The sequence below is a fragment of the Oryctolagus cuniculus genome, chromosome 1 (assembly GCF_051225735.1).
Source record: "Oryctolagus cuniculus isolate XC-2025 breed Fujian yellow rabbit chromosome 1, ASM5122573v1, whole genome shotgun sequence".
Classification (NCBI taxonomy): Eukaryota; Metazoa; Chordata; class Mammalia; order Lagomorpha; family Leporidae; genus Oryctolagus; species Oryctolagus cuniculus.
The window spans coordinates 111,478,435-111,499,526 of NC_142867.1; the positions used below are offsets into that span (position 1 = coordinate 111,478,435).

General features: G+C 61.7%; 2 protein-coding genes across 7 annotated transcripts in view; one reads left to right on the forward strand and one right to left on the reverse strand.

Annotated features, from left to right (window-relative positions):
* The window catches only part of BCL9L (BCL9 like), a 37,104-nt gene extending 28,830 nt beyond the window's left edge, over positions 1 to 8,274 (forward strand). For all 5 annotated transcript variants that reach the window (XM_070079473.2, XM_070079474.2, XM_070079467.2 and 2 more), the window contains 5 exons: positions 1,189 to 1,399; positions 1,528 to 1,612; positions 1,722 to 4,023; positions 4,325 to 4,588; positions 4,976 to 8,274. In XM_070079473.2, the coding sequence (XP_069935574.2) occupies positions 1,189 to 1,399; positions 1,528 to 1,612; positions 1,722 to 4,023; positions 4,325 to 4,588; positions 4,976 to 6,069 (3,956 nt within the window). In that variant the 3' untranslated portion in view covers positions 6,070 to 8,274. The remainder of the gene's footprint in view (positions 1 to 1,188; positions 1,400 to 1,527; positions 1,613 to 1,721; positions 4,024 to 4,324; positions 4,589 to 4,975) is intronic.
* On the reverse strand, positions 7,622 to 19,627 carry CXCR5 (C-X-C motif chemokine receptor 5). Of its 2 annotated transcripts, none has more exons than XM_002722702.6 (2): positions 19,427 to 19,627; positions 7,622 to 10,707 (listed from the first exon to the last, which is right to left on the reverse strand). In XM_002722702.6, exons 1-2 carry the CDS (start codon positions 19,481 to 19,483, stop codon positions 9,640 to 9,642), a joined length of 1,125 nt encoding a protein of 374 aa, XP_002722748.1. In that variant the 5' UTR covers positions 19,484 to 19,627; the 3' UTR covers positions 7,622 to 9,639. The 2 variants fall into 2 exon arrangements, with proteins under 2 accessions (XP_002722748.1, XP_089190644.1); XM_089334518.1 differs by lacking the exon at positions 19,427 to 19,627 and adding an exon at positions 12,299 to 12,555.
* Between the last annotated feature and the right edge of the window lie 1,465 nt (positions 19,628 to 21,092).

Below are 21,092 nucleotides of genomic sequence, written 5' to 3' on the forward strand. Positions count from 1 at the left end.
AGAAGCAGGATCAGAGCAACCTGTGGCTTGCAGGCGGCATCTGGAGTAGAGGTAGCCTTGGGGGACGAGCCCTCAACCTGTGGGCTGTGACACTGTCCCTGGGCCGACGGTGGCTGATGGGGAGAAGTGTGCCCACCCCACACACACTTGGCACCCTCAGGGCTTGCACAGGCTACCGTGTGGAAACGCATGGGAACCGCATGCGGAACCCACTTTGCTGCTTCTACATGGCCTTTTCCAACTCTGTTTTCCACGTGGATTTTTTCAACTTGGTGCCATGGTTCTGAATATGTTAAAAATAGGTTTCTTTGCCCTGTGCAGGGTCGAGGTTTGTGTGTCCATTGGACAGACGAGGAGATGAGGCTTAGAGAGGTGTTGTGATGCAGCGGCACCCCTTATCAGAGTACCTGCTTCCAGCTCTGGCTGCTTCCATCCAGCTCCCTGCTAATGCACCTGGGAGGCAGGTGATGGCCCAAGTGCGTGGGTTCCAGCCACCCACGTGGGAGACCCAGAGTGAGGTCCGGGCTCCTGGCTTCGGCTTGGCCCAGTGCTGGCTGTTGCAGGCATTTGGAGAGTGAACCAGCAGATGGAAGATTCCTCTCTCTCTTTTCCTCTGTTACACTACTTTCCTTTTTTTTTTTTTTTTTTAAGAAACTGGGTCTTAGAGGGCCGACGTGTCCCAGAGGCAGTGAGTGTTGAATCGCGGGTTTGTGCAGCCTCTTTGCCTTCTCCATGCCGGCGTCACTAGGCAGTGTGTGTGCACATGCGCAGACCACAGCGTGCTGGGCTGAGCAGACAGGAGCAGCGCTGCCCCGTCCTTGCCCTGGGCCCGAGTGCTGGCTCCCGTTCTCTGGCTGTGTAACCTGGCCTGAGTTGCTTTGAGGCTCCCAGGCCGCCGCCTCCTCTGTACAGTGGAGTGCCCAGGAACGTGTAGATTAGGTGAGTCACATCCACCAGCCCCCAGCCCAGTGCCAGGCAGGGATGGGCTGCATCTCCCCTTTGCCTCCTCTCCCCGCGTTCACCACCCGGCTGTCCTGGGCAGGTGAGTGTGGAGGACCACAGAGTAGGACCCCCTACGGCAGACCATTGTGAGGCAGTGCACCTGCCTGGGCTGGGGGCGCGGCCGGTCCTGCTTGCTGCCTGCCTCCTAGCCGCTTACCCTCTTCCCTGTCTTCTCTCCTCACGCAGATTGTAATGTAGCAGACCCAGCCATGGCGGCCCCGCAGCTGGGCCCCGGCCCAACTGCCCAGCTGCCCCTCAGCGAGAGCAGTGCACCAGGGCCCCCGCACGGCCCCCCACCAGGCCTCCGGACAGATGCGCCCGGGGGCGGGGGTGGGGGCGTCGGGGGCAAGCCAACCTCTCAGTTCGTGTATGTCTTCACCACCCACCTGGCTAACACGTGAGTGCCAGGGAGGCCGGAATCTGCCGGGCCTCCTCCCGCCCCAGCCTGGGCCGTGTGAGCGCGGTGGGAGGGGGGACTCCCTCCTGGGCACAGTCCTGAGCTGTCTGCGCCCCACTCTGGTGCAGGGCTGCCGAGGCAGTGCTGCAGGGCCGGGCCGACTCCATCCTCGCCTACCACCAGCAGAACGTGCCCCGGGCCAAGCTGGACCAGGTGAGTGTGCTGCCCGGGGCGGGCCTCCTCCCGGGCCCCCGTGTCACCTCCAGGAACTGCACCAGACGTTGCTGCACCTATCTCACGCTTGGTTTTGGTCCTCCCACAGGCCCCCAAAGTGCCACCCACCCCAGAACCACTACCCCTGAGCACGCCATCAGCAGGTACCCCGCAGTCTCAGCCACCTCCGCTGCCGCCACCGCCACCACCACCCCCAGCCCCCGGCAGTGCCCCCCCGGCTCTGCCCTCCGAGGGACCTCCTGAGGACCCCGGTGGTCAGGACCTGGCCCCCAACTCGGTGGGAGCTGCCAGCACGGGCGGTGGGACTGGAGGCACCCACCCTAACACCCCGACGGCTGCCACCGCCAACAGCTCCATGCCTCCCGGAGGAGACCCCGGTGCTGCCCAGGGCCCTGCCCTGCTGGGGGAGGCGGCCCCTGCGGGCAATGGGCAGCGCGGCCTGGTGGGCTCCGAGGGCCTGTCCAAAGAGCAGCTGGAGCACCGGGAGCGCTCCCTGCAGACCCTGCGAGACATCGAGCGGCTCCTGCTCCGCAGTGGGGAGGCCGAGCCCTTCCTCAAGGCACCCCCAGGAGGAGCTGGCGAGGGGGGCGCCCCGGCGCAAGCCCCGCCTGCTCCCCAGCAGCCCGCGGCAGCGCCCCCCAGCGGGCTGAAGAAGTACGAGGAGCCCTTACAATCCATGATGTCGCAGACGCAGAGCCTCGGGGGCCCCCCGCTGGAGCACGACGTGCCTGGACACCCCCCCGGCGGGGACATGGGGCCGCAGATGAACATGATGATGCAGAGGCTGGGCCAGGACAGCCTGACGCCCGAGCAGGTGGCCTGGCGCAAGCTGCAGGAGGAGTACTACGAGGAGAAGCGGCGGAAGGAAGAGCAGATCGGGCTGCATGGGGGCCGCCCCCTGCAGGACATGATGGGCATGGGGGGCATGATGGTGAGGGGGCCCCCGCCCCCCTACCACAGCAAGCCTGGGGATCAGTGGCCGCCCGGAATGGGTGGCCAGCTGCGTGGACCCATGGATGTCCAGGATCCCATGCAACTCCGTGGAGGCCCTCCCTTCCCTGGGCCCCGTTTCCCAGGCAACCAGATGCAGCGGGTGCCCGGGTTTGGGGGCATGCAGAGCATGCCCATGGAGGTGCCCATGAATGCCATGCAGAGGCCTGTGCGGCCTGGCATGGGCTGGACCGAAGACCTGCCCCCTATGGGGGGCCCCAGCAACTTTGCCCAGAACGCTGTGCCCTACCCAGGTGGGCAGGGGGAGGCCGAGCGATTCATGACCCCTCGGGTCCGGGAGGAGCTGCTGCGGCACCAGCTGCTGGAGAAGCGGTCGATGGGCATGCAGCGGCCCCTGGGCATGGCAGGCGGCGGCATGGGGCAGAGCATGGAGATGGAGCGGATGATGCAGGCGCACCGGCAGATGGATCCCGCCATGTTCCCCGGGCAGATGGCTGGCGGCGAGGGCCTGGCGGGCACCCCCATGGGCATGGAGTTTGGAGGAGGTCGGGGCCTCCTGAGCCCGCCCATGGGGCAGTCTGGGCTGAGGGAGGTGGACCCACCCATGGGGCCAGGCAACCTCAACATGAACATGAATGTGAACATGAACATGAACATGAACCTGAATGTGCAGATGACCCCCCAGCAGCAGATGCTGATGTCACAGAAGATGCGGGGTCCTGGGGACATGATGGGGCCCCAGGGCCTCAGTCCCGAGGAGATGGCCCGCGTTCGGGCCCAGAACAGCAGTGGCATGATGGGCGGCCCGCAGAAGATGCTCATGCCCTCTCAGTTCCCCAGCCAGGGCCAGCAGGGCTTCTCCGGGGGCCAGGGGCCTTACCAAGCCATGCCACAGGACATGGGCAACAACCAAGACATGTTCAGTCCTGACCAGAGCTCCATGCCCATGGGCAGTGTGGGCACCACCCGGCTCAGCCACATGCCCCTGCCCGCTGCATCCAATCCTCCCCCCGGGCCCGTGCATTCAGCCCCGAGCCGGGGGCTGGGCAGGCGGCCTTCAGACCTCACCATCAGTATTAACCAGATGGGCTCGCCAGGCATGGGGCACCTAAAGTCGCCCACCCTTAGCCAGGTGCACTCGCCCCTGGTCACCTCGCCCTCTGCCAACCTCAAGTCGCCCCAGACCCCCTCCCAGATGGTGCCCTTGGCCTCCGCCAACCCGCCGGGACCTCTCAAGTCACCCCAGGTCCTCAGCTCCTCCCTCAGCGTCCGGTCGCCCACTGGCTCGCCCAGCAGGCTCAAGTCTCCCTCCATGGCGGTGCCTTCTCCAGGCTGGGTTGCCTCGCCCAAGACAGCCATGCCCAGCCCTGGGGTCTCGCAGAACAAGCAGCCACCTCTCACCATGAACTCTTCTGCACCCCTGGGCAATGTGGAACAGGGTGAGTAGACCAGTGGGGTGCCTCTCAGGTGGGCGTGCTCTCCTGGGCAGGTGGCGGTGGCTGTGCTGGGCTCGCTCAGGGAGCACTGCACCCATCTCCCGGGTATTTTGCTTGGGACTTGGCTGGGGGTGGGGTCTTCTGCACTTCAGAAATTGCTTGAAAAGGGTGGGCTATGGTTCCCTGGGACATAGGTGTGCCTGGGGGAGTCCAAGGGAGACGTGGGGAGCTGAGCTCGTCCCAAGTCCCCCAGTACGAGCAGCCCAGTCACCCCTTGCTCTCTTTTGTCTCTGTGCTTCTTCAGGTGCCCTCCCACCTAGCGGCCCCCGGAGCAGCTCCTCCGCGCCTCCCGCCAACCCTCCCAGCAGCCTCATGAACCCCAGCCTACCGTTCACCTCCTCCCCAGACCCCACGCCTTCCCAGAACCCCCTGTCACTGATGATGTCGCAGATGTCCAAGTACGCCATGCCCAGCTCCACCCCGCTGTACCACAATGCCATCAAGACCATCGCCACCTCCGACGACGAGCTGCTGCCCCCACCACCGCCTCCGCAGGGCTCTGGGCCAGGTGTGGGGACAGCTGGGGGACCCCGGGGCTGGGAAGAGTAGGCACAGCGAAGACCTGCCCCTGCAGCCATGCTGGCTTTTCTGCGCTTCCGCGGCGGCCTGGGCGTGGGAGGTGGGGAGGGGTGTTGAGGTCCTAGGCTGCTGGTGCCACTTAACTGCAGCCATTCAGGAAACTCCTCTGCAGTGTGTCAGTGGCACATGTGGTCAGAACTTGGGCTCCGGGCTTCTGGATAGATCTCTCCATTGCCCTCGCGCTGTGTCTCTGGGATTGGGGGAGGCCAGTGGGGCAGGCTGGTACCGCCTGGCTAGGGATGGGGAGGCGCTGAGTTGTGCACCCTCTCCGTGCTGGGTACACACGGCTCTGACCCCTTGTCCTTTTGCCCCACAGGCATCAGCAACAACCAGCCCAACCAGATGCACCTGAACTCGGCTGCTGCCCAGAGCCCTATGGCCATGAACCTGCCAGGCCAGCAGCCCCTGTCCCACGAGCCCCCGCCTACCATGTTGCCCTCCCCCACTCCCCTGGGCTCCAACATTCCACTGCATCCCAATGCGCAAGGGACAGCAGGGCCCCCTCAAAACTCAATGATGATGGCCCCCGGGGGCCCAGACTCCCTGAATGCCCCCTGCGGCCCTGTGCCCAGCTCTTCCCAGATGCTGCCCTTCCCCCCGCGGTTACAGCAGCCCCATGGTGCCATGGCCCCCACTGGGGGTGGGGGCGGGGGGCCTGGCCTGCAGCAGCACTACCCTTCAGGCATGCCCCTGCCCCCAGAGGACCTGCCCAGCCAGCCCCCGGGCCCCATGCCCCCCCAGCAGCACCTCATGGGCAAAGGCATGGCTGGGCGTGTGGGCGACACCTACCCGCCGGGCGTGCTCCCTGGGGTGGCGTCCGTGCTGAACGACCCCGAGCTGAGCGAGGTGATCCGGCCCACCCCGACGGGGATCCCCGAGTTCGACTTGTCGAGGATCATCCCCTCTGAGAAGCCAAGCAGCACCCTCCAGTACTTCCCCAAGAGCGAGAACCAGCCCCCCAAGGCCCAGCCCCCCAACCTGCATCTCATGAACCTGCAGAACATGATGGCGGAGCAGACCCCTTCTCGGCCCCCCAACCTCCCAGGCCAGCAGGGCGTCCAGCGGGGGCTCAACATGTCCATGTGCCACCCCGGACAGATGTCCTTGCTGGGCAGGACAGGAGTGCCCCCGCAGCAGGGCATGGTGCCCCACAGCCTGCACCAGGGAGTCATGTCCCCCCCACAAGGCCTCATGGCCCAGCAGAATTTCATGCTGATGAAGCAACGGGGCGTGGGGGGCGAGGTCTACAGCCAGCCCCCCCACATGCTGTCCCCGCAGGGCTCCCTCATGGGCCCCCCGCCCCAGCAGAACCTCATGGTGTCCCACCCCCTGCGGCAGCGCAGCGTGTCTCTGGACAGCCAGATGGGCTACCTCCCGGCGCCGGGCGGCATGGCCAACCTGCCCTTCTAGCGGTCCCTGTGAGGGCGGAGCTGGGGCAGGCTTGCAAATATGCTAACCTAAAGAAAACTTCCCCACTGTGTTGGGATGGCCTGGGTCCAGGGGTGGGGTGGAGGGGGGGCGGGGGCTTGTGTGGGGGCGTGGCATTTGTGGAGACCAGATGTGCTGGCAGCCTAGAGGGAAGCGGCAGAGCTGGGCGGGTGGGGGTGGGGGGGATTCGGGATTGGGGTTGGTTCCGTTTTGGCCACCAGGACTGCCCCTCCCCAACCCCTAGGCGTCTCCTTTCCCTCTCCCTCTCCCTCTCCCTCTCTCTCTCTCTCTCTCTCTCTCTCTCTCATTCTCTCTGCAAGCCCCGTCCCTATCCCCACCTCCTCCTGCTGAGCTTTGGATCCTTAGGGGAGGGAGGGTCCTTTCTGCTGCTGTCTCCCGTCTTCATTTCTCCGCCTCTGGTTTCTCTGCCCCACCCCTTTCCCTTCTGTCTTTTCCTGCCTTATTCCCACCCCCACCTGCGATGTGGCTGACCCCCTCTCCCACCCCTCCCTGCAGGCAGCTGGCCAGGTGGGCAGGTGCCAGCCATAGCTGTAAATAGAGCGCTGGGCTTTTGTGCCGGTTTGTGTGTGTGCTGTATTTCTGTGTTTTGATAGAAGTCACACAAAAAAAGAAAGGATAAAAGAAACCCTCCCTGCTCCTTCAAATGCTTGCCCCTCCATCTCCCAGGACCGAGGGACATGCCCGCCCACTGGGTGCCGTGTCTCTGCGTCCCTAAAGGTGTCCGTTCCTGTCCCCTCCCCAAGTGATGAAATGACATAGATGCCCCACACCACCCTGAGGTCAGACCACCGAGGCTTCCACCTGGTGAGCCCCAGCGGGGCGGCGGGGAGAACGAGTGTGCACCTGCACGCCTGTTAGCCCATGCCGGTGACATGGGGCCCTGGTTTTCCACTGCTGATGTCAGTGCCTCTGCTGCTACATCTTAGCCAGAACTTGAAGCCCTTTGTCCCATGCTGGGATGAAGGAGAGGAGGAGGAGGCAGTAGCTGAGTAGCTTCCCCCAGGGGAGCCATAGAGGGGGTGATGCGGCCCCTACCCCCCCCCCCAGTGGGAGCCTGTGGCCACAGTACCCCTGGCCAGGTGGCCCCTGGGCCCTGGCTCCTCAGAGCCTGCCTCCCACTTCTTACCAAAGAAGGAAGGAGCAGCGCTCGGTTGAGTCAGACTGCTGCTCTCCAGCCTCCACCCCAGAGGGAGCGATGGGGAGTGCTAGGGGTGGGGGCAGCCTGCCCAGAACGACCAGGCCCCCTGCCCCGGGGCTCCAGGCTCCAGGCCTGCCCGAGCCCGCCCAGGCGCAGCCCCTGCTTTCCCTTAGCCCCTTGCCCTCCCCTGGAGGAGCACCCCACCTGCCTCTGGTCCGAGCTGAAGCCATATGCGACTCTTGGCCCCAGGAATTCAAAACTCCTTTTCTCACTTCCTTTCCTGCCTTGTGAGGGGGCGGGGCTGCTCTGGGCTGCAGCCTCTGGCGCTCTGCCCCCAGGGCCAAGGGCCATTCTAGACAGGGTATCTTCTGCCAGGGCCCCGCCCCAGCCCCCCTGGCCTGCAGGGCCTGGTTTCGCATTGGCAGCTGTAATACAAAGGGAATTCGCCCCCACTTCTCCCAGTCTGGTGCTGTCCACTCAGTCCACCGTCAGCCGGGTCAAGCGCCAAGCGCCACTTCCTGCAGGGCTGGCTGCAGGATCCTGACCCCCGCCCCCACCACCTCCCAGGGGCTGAGGCTGGGGCCTCTGTGTTGGGGAGCACCCTCCAGGCGCTGTGCCCGCCCTGCCTCCACCCAGGCCTTGTGCCCGGGAGCCCCCACTCCTGTCCCAAGACTGCCCGAAGTGTCTAACTCTGAGTGTGTCCTGCCCCGAGGGGAGAGAGTGCAGGCTGAAAAGGGCCCCACGCCCTCCCTGCTCCCCTCTCTCCCTCCCCCCCCTCTAGCTTCCCAAGGTGAACTCCACAGGCCAGCCTACTTCCCTCCATCCATGGCCATACCCCCAGCCATTTTGTACCATTATATAAATATATATATATAAATATAAATATATAAATACAATATGTGAAGACATCCTCTTGGTTTTTATTTTGAAACAATTTTTAGGCTTGTTCTGGGGGTCTCTGTGCTGCCTGTACTGTATTGACCTGTTTTATAGGTGCCTTTTTATTAAAAAGAAAATTCAAAATCCAACCTCTTGCCTTTTCCTTCTGTGTCTGACTCCTCCTTAGCCAGCTTCCTTCTAGATGCAAGGAGGAAAAAGGGGGACTCCAGGGCTTCCCGGATATGCAGGCACAGGGCCCCAGGCCTGCTGTAGGGGACCCTGGGCTCTCACCCACAGTCAGAGGCTGGGGAGGGGGAGGACAGAAGGCCGCACAGGTGCCCCCACCCCCGCCCTGAGTGTGGAGTGCCCCCAAGCGCGGAGTCGCTTCCTCTGGTTGCATCTGAGTGGTGTCCTCTTGGGGACAGGGCTTCCTGGGGACTGGGGACTTCCCTGCCCAGGTCTGCTTCTCACGCTGCTCAGCCTCAGGTGATACTGTGGGGGCGGGGGCCTGGGTCAGGTGGCTCCCAGAGGCCCCTCTCTGTCTGTCTGCTCCAGGGGCTCTCCGTCTCCAACATGCGAGCTGAGACCCACCCCCCCACCCCCCAGCCTCAGCTTCTGTAATTTCCATGGGAAGGGTGCCAAGGAGGGGACGAGTCTATCTCCTTCCCATCAGTGTCCAGACATCCAGGCCCTGGACCACGCTGGGAGCTCCGCACCCACTGGTGCTTGGCGGAGGAGGCAGCTGGGTCTGACTTACACTTGTCCTTCCCTCTTCCCGGTTAGAGGGGAGTCTTTCCTGTCGCACCTTGGGCTCCGCTCCTAGCTTGCCCTTAGCTCTTCCTCGGGGCGCTGGCTGGCCTCTGAGGCCACCTGGAGTCCACCCAAAGTCTGAAGACCTCCCAGGACCCAGAGACACGGGGCTGACCCAGTGCCGTTTGGGTCAGAGCCAGGGCAGCTGCCCGAACTCCATCAGTCTGAGCCTCCTGCTTGGTTGAGATGGCTGCAGGGTGGGGACCCTGGCAGAACATCTGTGGCGAAGCGACTGAGACATGTCAGGGCCACACGCTCTGCGAGCAGCTGGTCTTTCCGCAGCCTTAGCTTCCACCCATCCCCTGGTGCTTGGCTTCTCCTGGCTTCGCTGGGCAGCTGGGGTAGGGGAGGTGGGCAGCTGTGCAGGGCAGTGGCCTTGAAGATGCTGGATGGCTCTGTGGGAGGGGACTGGCTTTCCCTATTGGCGAGGGCAGAAGTATCAGCTGTCGCTGGTTAGGGGGAGAGGAGGCATGCGGGTCCTCCAGCACGAGACGCTGTGGGAGGGTTCAGAGAGCCTTTGCTTTGCCTTTGGACTGCTTCCTTCCTCCTCTCCAGGGCTAGAAGAGCTCTGGGAAGAGGGGTTGGTTCATCCAGCTGCCCTGCACAAGGATGCGGCCCAAGGCCAGCCCTTTCTTCCGGGTGGAAGGGGTTCCTGCCTCCCCAGACGCTCTAGGGAAAGCAGAAACGCAGGGCCGTGCCGGGTCCTAGAAGGTGGTGAGGGAGGTGGCGTTCTCGGACTCGGAGAGGCTGCTCTTGCGCCAGCTGGGGAAGAGCTGGCACAGGGAGGCGGGGCCGGCGCAGCCCAGCTTGGTCAGAAGCCGAGAGAGGTCGCTGCGGAACTTCACGCCGGCAAAGGTGTAAAGCATGGGGTTGAGGCAGCAGTGGGCCAGGCCCAGGAACTCGCACATGGTGATGGCCACCGGCAGAGAGCCGTGCAGCTCGCAGCTGTTGCCCACGGCCTTCAGCCTGGCCAGGGTGTCCAGGAAGATGACAACGTGGTAGGGCGACCAGCAGAGGAAGAAGATGCTGGTCACCAGGATGGCCACCCTGACTGCCTTCTGCCGCTGAGGGCGCCTCTGGGCCTGGCACAGCCTGTGCACCACGCCCACGTAGCACCAGCCCATCACCAGCATCGGCAGCAGGAAGCCCCCGACGTGGTAGAGGAAGCGGGAGATGAACCAGGCGTTGGTCTCGGCTTGGTTCTCCTGGGAGAAGGTGCAGCGTGGCAGGGAGTCGTTGTGGTGGGGCCGGCTGACCTTGGCGAAGAGAATCTCTGGCAAGGCAAAGAGGAAGCCCGCCAGCCAGACAGTGGCGCAGGTGATGTGGATGGAGAGGAGGCGGCGGTGGCGGTAGGCATGCACGGCGTGGACGATGGCCAGGTAGCGGTCGACAGCGATGCAGGCCAGGAGCAGGCTGCTGCAGTAGAAGTTGATCTTGTGCAGAGCGATCACCGTTTTGCAGAGGAAGGTCCCCAGGACCCAGCCCACGGAGCCCTCGGCCACGGCGAAGGGCAGGATGAAGACGAGCAGCAGGTCGGCCACGGCCAGGTGGAAGAGGAAGGTCTCGGTGGAGCTGCGAGTCTGCCGGTGCCTCTCCAGGATCACCAGCACAAGGATGTTGCCCAGCATGCCCAGGAGGAAGATGAGACTGTAGGCCACGGGCATGAACACAGCCTTGAAGGAGCTCAGGAGGGGCCCCTCGGCGCTGGAGCAGAAGTGGCTTTCCAGTTGCGTGGGCTCCGTGCTGTCATTGTAGTTGAGGAATTCCTTGTACTGCAAGGACAAGGAGATGGGAGGGTGAGGAGCTGAGGACGCTGCTTTTCTGCTCCCAGGGGAACCTGCCTCCCCCATGTACTTTTCCTACCCTTCTGGGCTGACTGCTTTTGTCTCTGCATCCCCAAGTGCCCCACTGCCCAAATTCCAATTTTCCTTAGTCTATCCCTTCTTAGAAGTTATCTATGGTTATTATTAGAGGCAGAGACAGACAGACACAGCTTCCGTCCACTGGTTTACTCCCCAGATGCCTGCCACAGCCAGGGCTTGTCCAGAAAGCGGGGTCTCCCATGCAGGTGGCAGGAACCCAGCTACTTGAGTCAGCACCCTCTCTCTCCCAGGTGCGCATCAGCAGGAAGCTGGACTCAGGAGCCGAGTCAGGACTCAAGCCCAGGCATTCCAGGACGCGACAGGGCTGTCCCAAACAGTATCTTAACTATCGTGCCAAAAGCCTGCCCCCTGAGTGTATCCTTGCGCCAATCAGCTTGTCTTGCCCAGCTTCAGTTTTTTGTCTATAAGAAGGACTAATTCTTCACAGGTGGAAGGATACCCTGAGGGCGGCGTGCTGCTCGCCCTGGCGGGCTGTGCCCCCGCAGATTGGTTTGTGCATGGGTGTTCTCAGGGGTGGAAGGCTGCACGCTCTGGGGCTGGAATCAGAAGTGCAGCCTGGGGGCCGGATTGGTGGGGACTAGGAGCCAGCTCTTGCAGCTCTGAGCAGTAGACATTAGGAGCCTGCTGCGGGCGGGTCAGGGGCAGACTGAAGCGGCTGGCTGGCTTCCCTTTGATTGGTCTCTGTCTTCCTGTCTTCATGATCATTGAAAGTGTGGCAACAGCCTCCCTTCTGGTTTCATCCACACACGCTTGGGTTATGCTAGCCTTATGGATGTGTCTCGCGGAAGACCGAGTTGGTTGGATTCGGCGTTTGGCTAGCCGCAGAGCCAGTACGTGCGCCGTTCAGCCGCACTGCCTGGACCTCGCTCTCAAGGTTGCTGGGAGGGAGCGTGGGCAAGGCCTCTACTACATCCCATGCCTCGCACACCCCCCACGGCCAGGAAGCAGAGACAGGCATAAGGAAGTGCCGGAGACCCGGCACCGGGCAGGGGAGGAGGCTGTTCCAAGCGAAGGGGGCGTGCCCACTCTGCCTGCGGAAGTTCCCTCCTCCACATCCTCCTCCTCGCTCCCCAACACGGCCTACCCCATCACCCCCCCCCCCCCCACCCCGGGCTCAGGTTGTTTACCCGGCTAACCGCAAAGGAAGACATGGTGCCTGTTTTCATACCTTTCACTCACAGCTGTTCCCTGCACCTGCTGCACCTCACCTCCCAGCTCTGTTCTTCCCACCCCTCTCCAACTGCCCCCTCCCCGTGGCAATTCAAATCCACTTAGGTGGGATCAGAAAGGCGATTCTGTAAATGATGAGCCTGCTCTGTCCCCTAGGCTGTAGGTACTCTCAAACTGCTCCCGAGCCAGGACAGCAAGGGTTCCCGGGGAGCAGGGGACGGCTGTGCTGGCCTCCACAGAGCTTTCTTGCTGCCCTGGGACAATTGTAGTCACGCCTGTCCCCCAACGGTGCAGAGACCCATGCCCCCACCTGTGTCCTGTCTTCTGGTGCCAGGAGTGGGTCCTTAAGAAGGAGGAGGGAGGAGACACACAGTGCAGTGACAGCATCCACGGCTCGCGCCCGTGACCCCCTGCCATGGTCCCTGTCCAGCTCGTCTTCACCCCGAGGTGCGGGACTACAGTCTGTCTCCACGACCCTGTCCCGTCAGCTTTTCCCTGTCCGCCTCCTGCGCAGGCTGAGTTTCCACCCCACCAATCCCACTGCATGCGTCTCGGCAGCTCATCACCTGCGAGCAGTGGTTTTCCTTTCTTTTTGTCTTTATCTTTTTTTTTTCTTTTCAGTTTCACATTTCATAGCAAAGTCAATTACAAGTATAGGAAAAAGTTATTTTTGTGATATCATGAATGGAGATCAGAGTAAACCAAACCGAGCTGGGCTCGCACAACAGAATTCAGCGCCGCGCTTGGAGAGGTTTGTGAGCAGGTCCTCCGAGGGCAAGATGTTCCACACGTTGCTAAATTTCAGAGCCACAGGCGCGATTCCCTGGACTCTGAACAGCGCCCATGACTGCAGGCACCACAGGCTTTGCCTGGGGCCACACACCCTGTGCGGTGCGGGCTCCCCTCCTTGCCTCTAAACCAGAGCTCTCCACTGCTTGCCCGTGTGGGGTGTTCAGAAACACACATGCCTTTGTTTAAGAAAAGGGTTCCGTTTTCATCTGCACACCATGGCCCTGTAGGGCGAGGACTGACTCCCCAGCAGGGCCTGTAAATGCCACCAGGATGCAGAGTTCTCTGACATCCGAGCTGACCTACTTTATTGCTTCAGGCCCCCGATGCTAGGTGCACTGTTCTCCCGGCTGCCCACACTCCAGCGCTGTCCTGGTCCCAAACCTTTGTGCAAATTCTTCTTTTCGCCTGGCCGGCCTTTCAACCCAGTCTGCCCATCTAAGTCCTCTCCTGCCTTCAAAACACAACTCCACCTTCCTGCCTCCTCCCTAGCTCCTCCTTCCACTCATAATGCGCGTGCATGTGCTGCGGCACTCAGGCTTGGCACGTTCACTCTCTCTCTCTCTGGATGCAGAGCTCCTGCGGCCAGGCCCACTGCCCACCCCACGACGCAGATGCGTGCTGAGCTGCTCTGAGAGCAGCTTCCCAGAGGGCGCCGGGGCCGTGCTGTTCCTGGGCGGGAAGCAGGCGCCTCTTTAAGCAATGCCCGCCTCCTCCCAACACCTTGGCCAGTCCGGAGCCCATCTGAAGTTCTCGCTCCCTGTTGGGAGTTATTTCCAACATCGTCCCGAGTACAACCATTTGACTCAGAGTGGAATTCAGCAGGAGTTCCCAGGGACATGCAGTGAGCAAAGGAATTCAGAGGGAGGAGCGAGCAGGGCCTGGGGCGGCCCGCAGGGCTGGACTCCACCTGCCTTGGCAGTGGCTGCAGCCTGGCTGCCTCTGTGCTCCGGGGAGGGCTTAGGTCCAGCCAGCCTGTCTGGCCCAGAAGGCTCTTTCATGACCCTCTCGAATTCCCACCCTCCAACGCATCCAGGCTGCTTGGCGTCCTGCTGTTTTATTTCACCGCTCATTTGAAGCCGAGGCAGTGGAACTTGTCCTCAGGGCCCCTCGGCTCTGAGAAGCCAGGTTTAGGGGAAGCCTGGGGAGGGGGTTTCTGCCCTCTCTCCAAGAGCTGTTTACTTCATGAAGCGCTCAGCAGCCAGGGCAAGGGAGAGGAAAAAGCTGGTGTTGGGGTGGTGGGAGTTGTTAGTACATGCAGCGGGAGGTGTCAAACAGCCATTGTGAGGGCCTGGGAGTGGCACATGTTGAAGCCACTTCTCACACGCAGGGGTTCTGCCGCCCTCTCCTTCCCCACACCGTGGAGAGACGTCCTAATTGGCTCTGGCCCGGTGGGAAGTTGGGGAATCAGAAATCCTGGATGTTGTGTGGCCCGCAGTGCCAGCTGGAGCCCTCCAAGCTGCACGCCAGCAGTGCGGCTGTGGCTTACTCGTTCTTTGACATACAAAGCTGCAGAAACCCAAGGCCCTGGTGCACGCACACTCAGACAGCAACAGACATGTGCCCAGATGGGCCACACCGGGTGGCATGGGGCATAGGCAGACGCCGACGGAGACAACAGCCTGTACACGGGCCAGGACTGAAGCTCAAAGTCAGCAAGAAAACACGGCAGCTGGGTGGAAGCTGAGCACGGAGCCAGGCTTCGGGTTAGAAAGTCGCTGGGAGGGCTGGGCATTGGTGCACTGTTACGAAGTTGCATGGGAGGCCGGCATCCCTGGTTCCTGGTTGGAGTCCCGGCTCCCCTCTATTCCAGCTTCCTGCTACTACACACCCTGGGGGGCAGCTGCTGATGGCCCAAGTAAAGGACTTGGCTTCCTGCCACCCCCGTGGGAGACCCCAATTGAGTTCAGGGCTCCTGACTTTGGCCTGATTCAGGCCTGGTTGTTGTAGGCATTTAGAAAGTGAACCAGCAGATGGGAGGTCTCTGTTTCTGTCCCCCTGCCTTTCAAATAAAATGAAAATAAATAAGAAAAAAAGGATGAGGGACTGGAACGGGGAGGGACGTGGGGAGAGGGGTGGGGAGGTGCAAAGTGCTTGGCCTGTGGTGGGTGGGACCACAGATGTTACCGCCCCCATCCCCCACCCCCAGGGCACTGTAGGACCCAGCCTTTCCTCAACACTGACGGCTCCGGTCCCACCCGACCTCTCCAGATACGCGGAGGCTGCCTCTCTGCCTTACTCTGCCTGCAAGAAGCTGCCCTTGCCTTTGCCGATGGGATTCTCTGTGTGTGGGGGGGGACCTGGGGCATTCTGCAGGGGTTGATCCTGGGTACCCTCCTCCTTAGCCTTGGGGAGGACGAGGCTGGTGGACACTTTCGGACAATGTCGGATTCTCCGTGAGCCGGAACCATGGGCCCAAACTAAACAGATGGAAATGCACTGGGCAAAAGTACAGAGCTGGCCTTGGGTTTGTACCATCAACCGTCCAGGGACAAGCCAGCGAAGGCCTCCTAACGACCGCTCGTGGGAAAATGACTTGTCACTCTGGTGACCGCAAGCTTCAGATGAGTCACCAGGGCGACGTGACTGTGGGAGAGCTGCTGTTATCTCTCTCTAGGTGGACAGAAACCTCCAAGTGGGCGGCTGGACAGCAGCCCTGCTTGGTGGTCACAGCAAGGGAGACCCTGCCCTGGGAAGGAGCTTTCAGTCCGGACAGGAGCCTGTGGGCGCTGTCTTCAAGGACTGGCAAGAGGCCTCAGGGCCAAGAGGGCTGGAGTGGGCCAAGGGGTGAGCTGCCAGGGGCCAGCCCAGGAGCAAGGGGCGGAAGTTGAGGGGGTGGGGTTTCGGTCAAAGGATGGACAACTTCCCAACAGACAGAGCTATCCTACACCAGGATGGGGCCCTTGGTAGGGAGGGGACGGGTGAGCCCAAGTGTGTGGGGGGGCCTCCTACCCTGGGAAGGAGGCTGGACCCCTGCTCACAGCTCCCTGCTGTGCCCTGCCCGGTGCTGAGCTGGTTCTTAGCGTGATCCTCATGTGCCTCAGCTCCCGGGAGCCTTCCATTTTCTAGACTGTTCTGCAGCCCCGCCTGCCCCCGCATGCCCTTGCTTCCCAGCCCCAGGGAGGGGGCGGTGGTGGTGGTGGGGAGGTGGGGGGTGGGCAGAGCTGCCTGCCAAGTGCGTGGCTCACTGAGCGAGCCCAGGGCCCTGAGGTCTGAGTCATACTGGCAGCGGGAAGCCGGTCATCGCTCTGGCCGAGGGGAGCGGGCAGGCTCCATCTCCTTTTATGTCCCTACGTGGGTGTTCGCAGCTGAGAGTCAGGCGTGGAGCGTGGAGCCGGCCAGGGCCCCTCACACTCCAGCCGTCAGTGGCTTGAGGGGTGCAGGGGGCACTGAGCCTGGGCTGGGGTACAGGCGTGAGTCTGAACCCCTTACCCCACTTTTCCGTCAGCAGACCCATGCTCCCTGTAGGCCGTCTGAGACTCTGGCTTGTCCTTTGTTACACTGCCCCCCTTTCTCACCCCCCACCAAGAGAGTGCTGCCAGAGTCCAGTCCATCTTGACCCCAAGGGTCCTGGCCACCAGGAGCATGGTCCTGGGTGTGGCGCTAGAGGGCGATTTCTAAGCTGTTCTTGGAGATGGAGCTGAGACTTGAACCTAAGAACTCTGATATGGGATACAGGTGTCCCAAGTGATGTCTTTTTATTTATTTATTTGTTTTCACCTACTTAAAAGGCAGAGAGAGAGAGAGAGAGAGAGGTCTTGCATCTGCTAGGTCACTCCTGAAATGCCCACAACAGCCAGGGCTGCTGGGGGAGCCAGGAGCTCCATCCAGATCTCTCATACTGGTGGCAGGGACCCAAGCACTTGAGCCATCATCAGCTGCCTGCCAAGTATGGTAGCAGGAAGCTGGATCAGAGGCAGAGCAGCTGGGACCTGAACACTCTGATGTGGGACGCGGGCATCCCGAGCAGCGACCTCACCCACGGTACCACAACGCCCGCCCCCAAAGTGATGTCATAACTGTTGTACCAAAAACCCACCCCGCTCTGGGACTTTTGACTTGACTGTGGCGGGGGATCCACCCCTCCTCCAAGGTAAAAGCCCAGAGGCAGTCTGAGCAGGTTTTGGTTCCTCTTCTTCACCCCTCCTTGGTGAAATGAGACAGTGCACGTGGACGGGCTCCCTCGCCTCTGATCCTCTGGTCACTCACGGGCGATGGTGATCACCAGGCCTGGGCCGCCTCACCCCTCTTGCTAGCGGCTTCCCCTCCTGGCCGCCTCCAGAGGTGCCCAGCCCAGGCCTGCGTGCTGTTGGCAGGAGGCTCCCCCCACCCACCAAGGGTCCTGTGCACAGGGGCTGCTGCCTCCCCAGCAGCATGGGTCCCTGGCAGGCCTGCCCCAGCGACCAGGCTCCTGCTTCCTGCAGGTTCTTAGCCATCTAGTTTTCTCCTTGGTCCGTGAGATTCCAGCAGGGCAGCCTCAAGAAAGCAGACGTTTTACGCAGCTGGAGTTGATCTTAGAAGTCAAGAGGAGAACGGGAGGGCACTCAGGTTGGCCAACACTCGGCCTACACACTCGAGCCCTCGGTTCTGAATCCAGCACTGGGTGCAGAAGCCAGAGCTTAGTTTGGATGAGAGCAGGGTGGGGACCGGGAAGCCCAGGGCCAGGAAGTCCGTTAACTCCAGAGGAGAGGGGGCGCAAAGGCCGTGAGTGATTCACAGAGGAAAGAAAGAGGCTCCGGCGCCACAATCTCTGCCTCTGTGCTATTGTGCACTTGGGCGCTGCTCAGGGCCCTGCAGGGTGTGTGGGGTGGGCAAAGACAGCCTGCGTCCCCGAGGGGAGCAGCCCTGGCCCGAGTGCACGGGAGGGAAGTGGAGGCAGAGCCCAGCAGCGCAGAGCCTGGGTCGGGGGTGCGGTCTGGAAATGTTTGGGTTGCCTGGCCCAAGACTGCTCATTTGAGGTGTGCCATGAAGCCAGCCGAGAGACACGGCCCCCGCCCCCCACCTGCCTCTCGCAGGTCACGCAGTGGAAGGAGGCGTGCAGTTAGGGGAAACTTTTGAGGTTTCTCAGAAGCCAGGAACGGCCAGGTCTCCAGGTGGTTGCTAAGATATCCAACTGGGTCAGGGCCCGTGGTCAGTTCAAAGCTGGGGGCACAGGAAGACACCAGTCTCACCTAATCAGGCGCGGCCAGCAGCCGGGGTGGGGGGCCAGGCTAGGAGCACAGTACCCGGCCAGGGCAGTGGGCTCTCAGGGTGCCTGGGGGCCTCGCCTAGGCCCTGTGCGGAGACTCAAGGCAGCGTCTGATGCGGGGACCCCATGTAGCTGCACACAGAAGGGCTCTGGCCTTGGTTTAATGCCTGCTCTTGCGGCCCTCACATTCTCAATCGGTTCTCAACAGGGGGCCCCGTGTTTTCATTTCACACTGGGTCCCACAGACTACGCAGTGGGCTGCAATTTTCACCAGGGATTGGGTCTGGGAGGCTGGACTCTAGGTTCTGAGCCCTCCCTCTCGCTTTCCACCCCTGTTCTACTGACACTTCCCAGCAGTGGGCTCTGGGCAAGCGAGAGAGGGACAGGCTTTTCCCGGCAACTCTGGGGACATAGTTGGTGGAGGGAAGGTCACAGGCGAGGGGCAGCTGGGAGGGTGGGGCAGGGTCTCAGGGTGAGTTTCAGGTCAGAAGACCTGGTAGGGACCAAGCTTTGGGTCCTTTAGGACCTGGCCCAGAATGTAGCTCGGAGAGACGTTGTTGACCCCATGCCGAGAAAAGACCATAAGGACATTTCCAAGAAGTCTGCACCCAGACACCCCAGGGTGCTCTGGTTGAGCTGCTCTCCACACACCCTTCACAAGCCCAGTGACAGCCAAGTCAACCAAACCATTATGCTTCACTGGAGAGACCCAGGTGTGGCAGAGTGGGGCTGGGGACCATTTTTTTAGCCCACCCAAGAAACCCTTCCAAGAACACCCTATCTCTAGGGACTGCAGTCCTCTGAGCGTGGCCACGGCATGCTCTAGACCTTTCCAAGTCCAACACAGGGCTCCCTCGGCAGCCTGGCACCCCCTGCGCCCCGACCCCGGCTCCCTAGGGGCCTCTCCCTTGTTGCCATCTGGTCTCACACCAACCCCGTTGGGCACAAAGTCATCACCCAGGAGCTCGCAGGGAGCGATCTGTCTCTTCTTGGCCGGACCGAGTCCTCCCCTTCTCCCTCCAACACAGAGCCGACTGATGCGACAGTCATTCAGCGAGGGAGCAACACGGGCACGCTGATGGCTCCGTTAGCAGCGCCAGCGCCCTGGCATTAAGAAAGTCTCCAAAGCACGCGCCCGTCCAGCGCCCGTCCCAACCCCGAGAATTGAAGAGAGGAGCCCATCCAGAAGAAAGGAGGGCCACACAGCGAGGCAGGGGAGGCTTGAGCCCTGGTCTCCCAATGCCCTCCAAAAGACGCCCGCAAAGTGCGACAGCTCTGCTCCCTCCGGAGACTGGGAGAGAGAACACCTCAGAAGACAGGAGCCCGTGGGCCTGTCCAGATTCGACAGCCCCGCAGTGGGAGGGGACTGGCAAGCTGTTCCCTGTCCCCTGGATGCTGGCCCAGGAGATGAAGAATTCCAAGCAGGGCCTGGGCCACAGGGAGCGTCCGGTCCCTACTCACCACGTCCTCCAGATTGTAGTTCAAGAGGTCCACATCCAGGGTCATGGGGTAGTTCATGGCGGTGGCCGGGACTTGCCAGACCGGTCAGTATCTGATCAACCGCGGGAGGCTCTGCCCCAGTGCCTATAGAGAGCAGCAGGCGGCAGCTGCAAATGTAGGCAAATGAGCTGCGCTCTGTCTCCTGGGGCTGCCGGGGGCTGCTGCCTGCTCACAACTCATCATTTTTGTTTCCACTGTGTCTTTTCTGTTTTTTTTTTTTTTTTTTTTTTTTTTTGAAGAAAAAGGGAAAATCCCCCACAGCCTCAGTGCCAGTCAGGGTTTAAGCTTCTTTCCTGGCAACCGTTGTCTCGACTGGGGCTGATGTCTAGTGTAGTCTGCTCCCCGCTTCTCCTCTGGGACCCCCAGTTTCCACGACAACCACGATGCACATGACCAACCCCCCATAGAAAGGCACAGGGGAAACACTCTCCCAAGACCTCTCCCCCAAGACCAGCTCATACCTTCCTCTTTCCTCCCCACCCCAACTCAGGTGGCCAACCTGCCCAGCGTGCCCAGGACCGAAAGTCCCTTGTCTTGGGGAACCCCTCAGTCGGACACACCAAGGACCCAATTCCCCGCCACTCCTTCAACTTCAGAATAGTGAGCCCAGGAGCTCTCCAAAGGAACAACACTGGAAGGTGGAAGTGGACTTGCTGAGTTAAAGCACAGCACAGGCATAGCCACACAGGGTCATGTCCTGACTCCACACGCTGACCTTCTGGCTACAAATGAACTTGATTGGCATGTAAATGATTGACGTAAATGACCCAGGCCAGGAGGGCTCCAGAGGTCAGCCAGTGCCACCCCCAAGGTTTCAGACAGGCTCGGGGCTCAGAGAAGGGGATCCAGTGCTCACCACGGGGGGAGCTGGCACCGAACCGGGTCTCCTGACTGCACATTCAGGGCTTTCTCTGCCGCACCAGGCTGCCCCTGGCAGGGTGCGCCTCCCCCACCCCTGCCCGCCAGTCCGCCCGCTCTATCTGAGAAGCCCCTCTGGAGAGGTGGATGAATTTTCCCCTCCATGTCTCATCTTTGTACTTTCTTCCATGAGAAGGCATTTCCTGTCTTGGTCCACAATGACGTAAAATCAATTACTGTACACACAGCGGCACCCCGCCCCCGCCCTTGTCCTCGCTGTCCCCTGGCAGCCCCATCGCCAGTGGCTGGGGTCCTCCACGTGCCTCTGCCCCCTTTCCCTCGGGTGTGCGCACTGACAGCCCCACCTCACCCCAACAGGTGTGAGGAATTGTCAGCCTACTGCGTGCGCCTTCCCCACCCCCACCCCACCTTGCCTTCAGTAACTGCTTTCAGGGAGGGGGAAATCCCAGGACAAGAGGTCAGACCTCCTGTCCAGACTTCCGGTGCTGGGACCCCATGGGAGGAAGCTGTCTGGCTGTTTCCAGGGCGCTCAGCTGGCCGGGGGCCCTCCTCAGCCTTCCATCCCCCACCCCTCAAACATTGCAGCCCCTCCCAGTCCATCTGCATGTTCAGCTTAGCTTGTGGGATGCTAAGACATTGATCAAGAAGGGAAGAAGGCATTTGGCCCTGCAGTTACCATGCCGCTAGGGACACTGCGTCCTGTTTCTTCCAGGTGTGAATCCCAGCTCCACTTCCAATCCGGTTTCCT

Excerpts from the sequence above, each read along its gene's own strand:
- CXCR5 (XM_002722702.6), bottom strand. The coding sequence starts at position 19,483 with ATGAACTACCCCATGACCCTGGATGTGGACCTCTTGAACTACAATCTG. Across the intron at positions 10,708-19,426 it reads ACTACAATCTGGAGGACGTG|TACAAGGAATTCCTCAACTA; the intron begins GTGAGTAGGGAC and ends TTGTCCTTGCAG.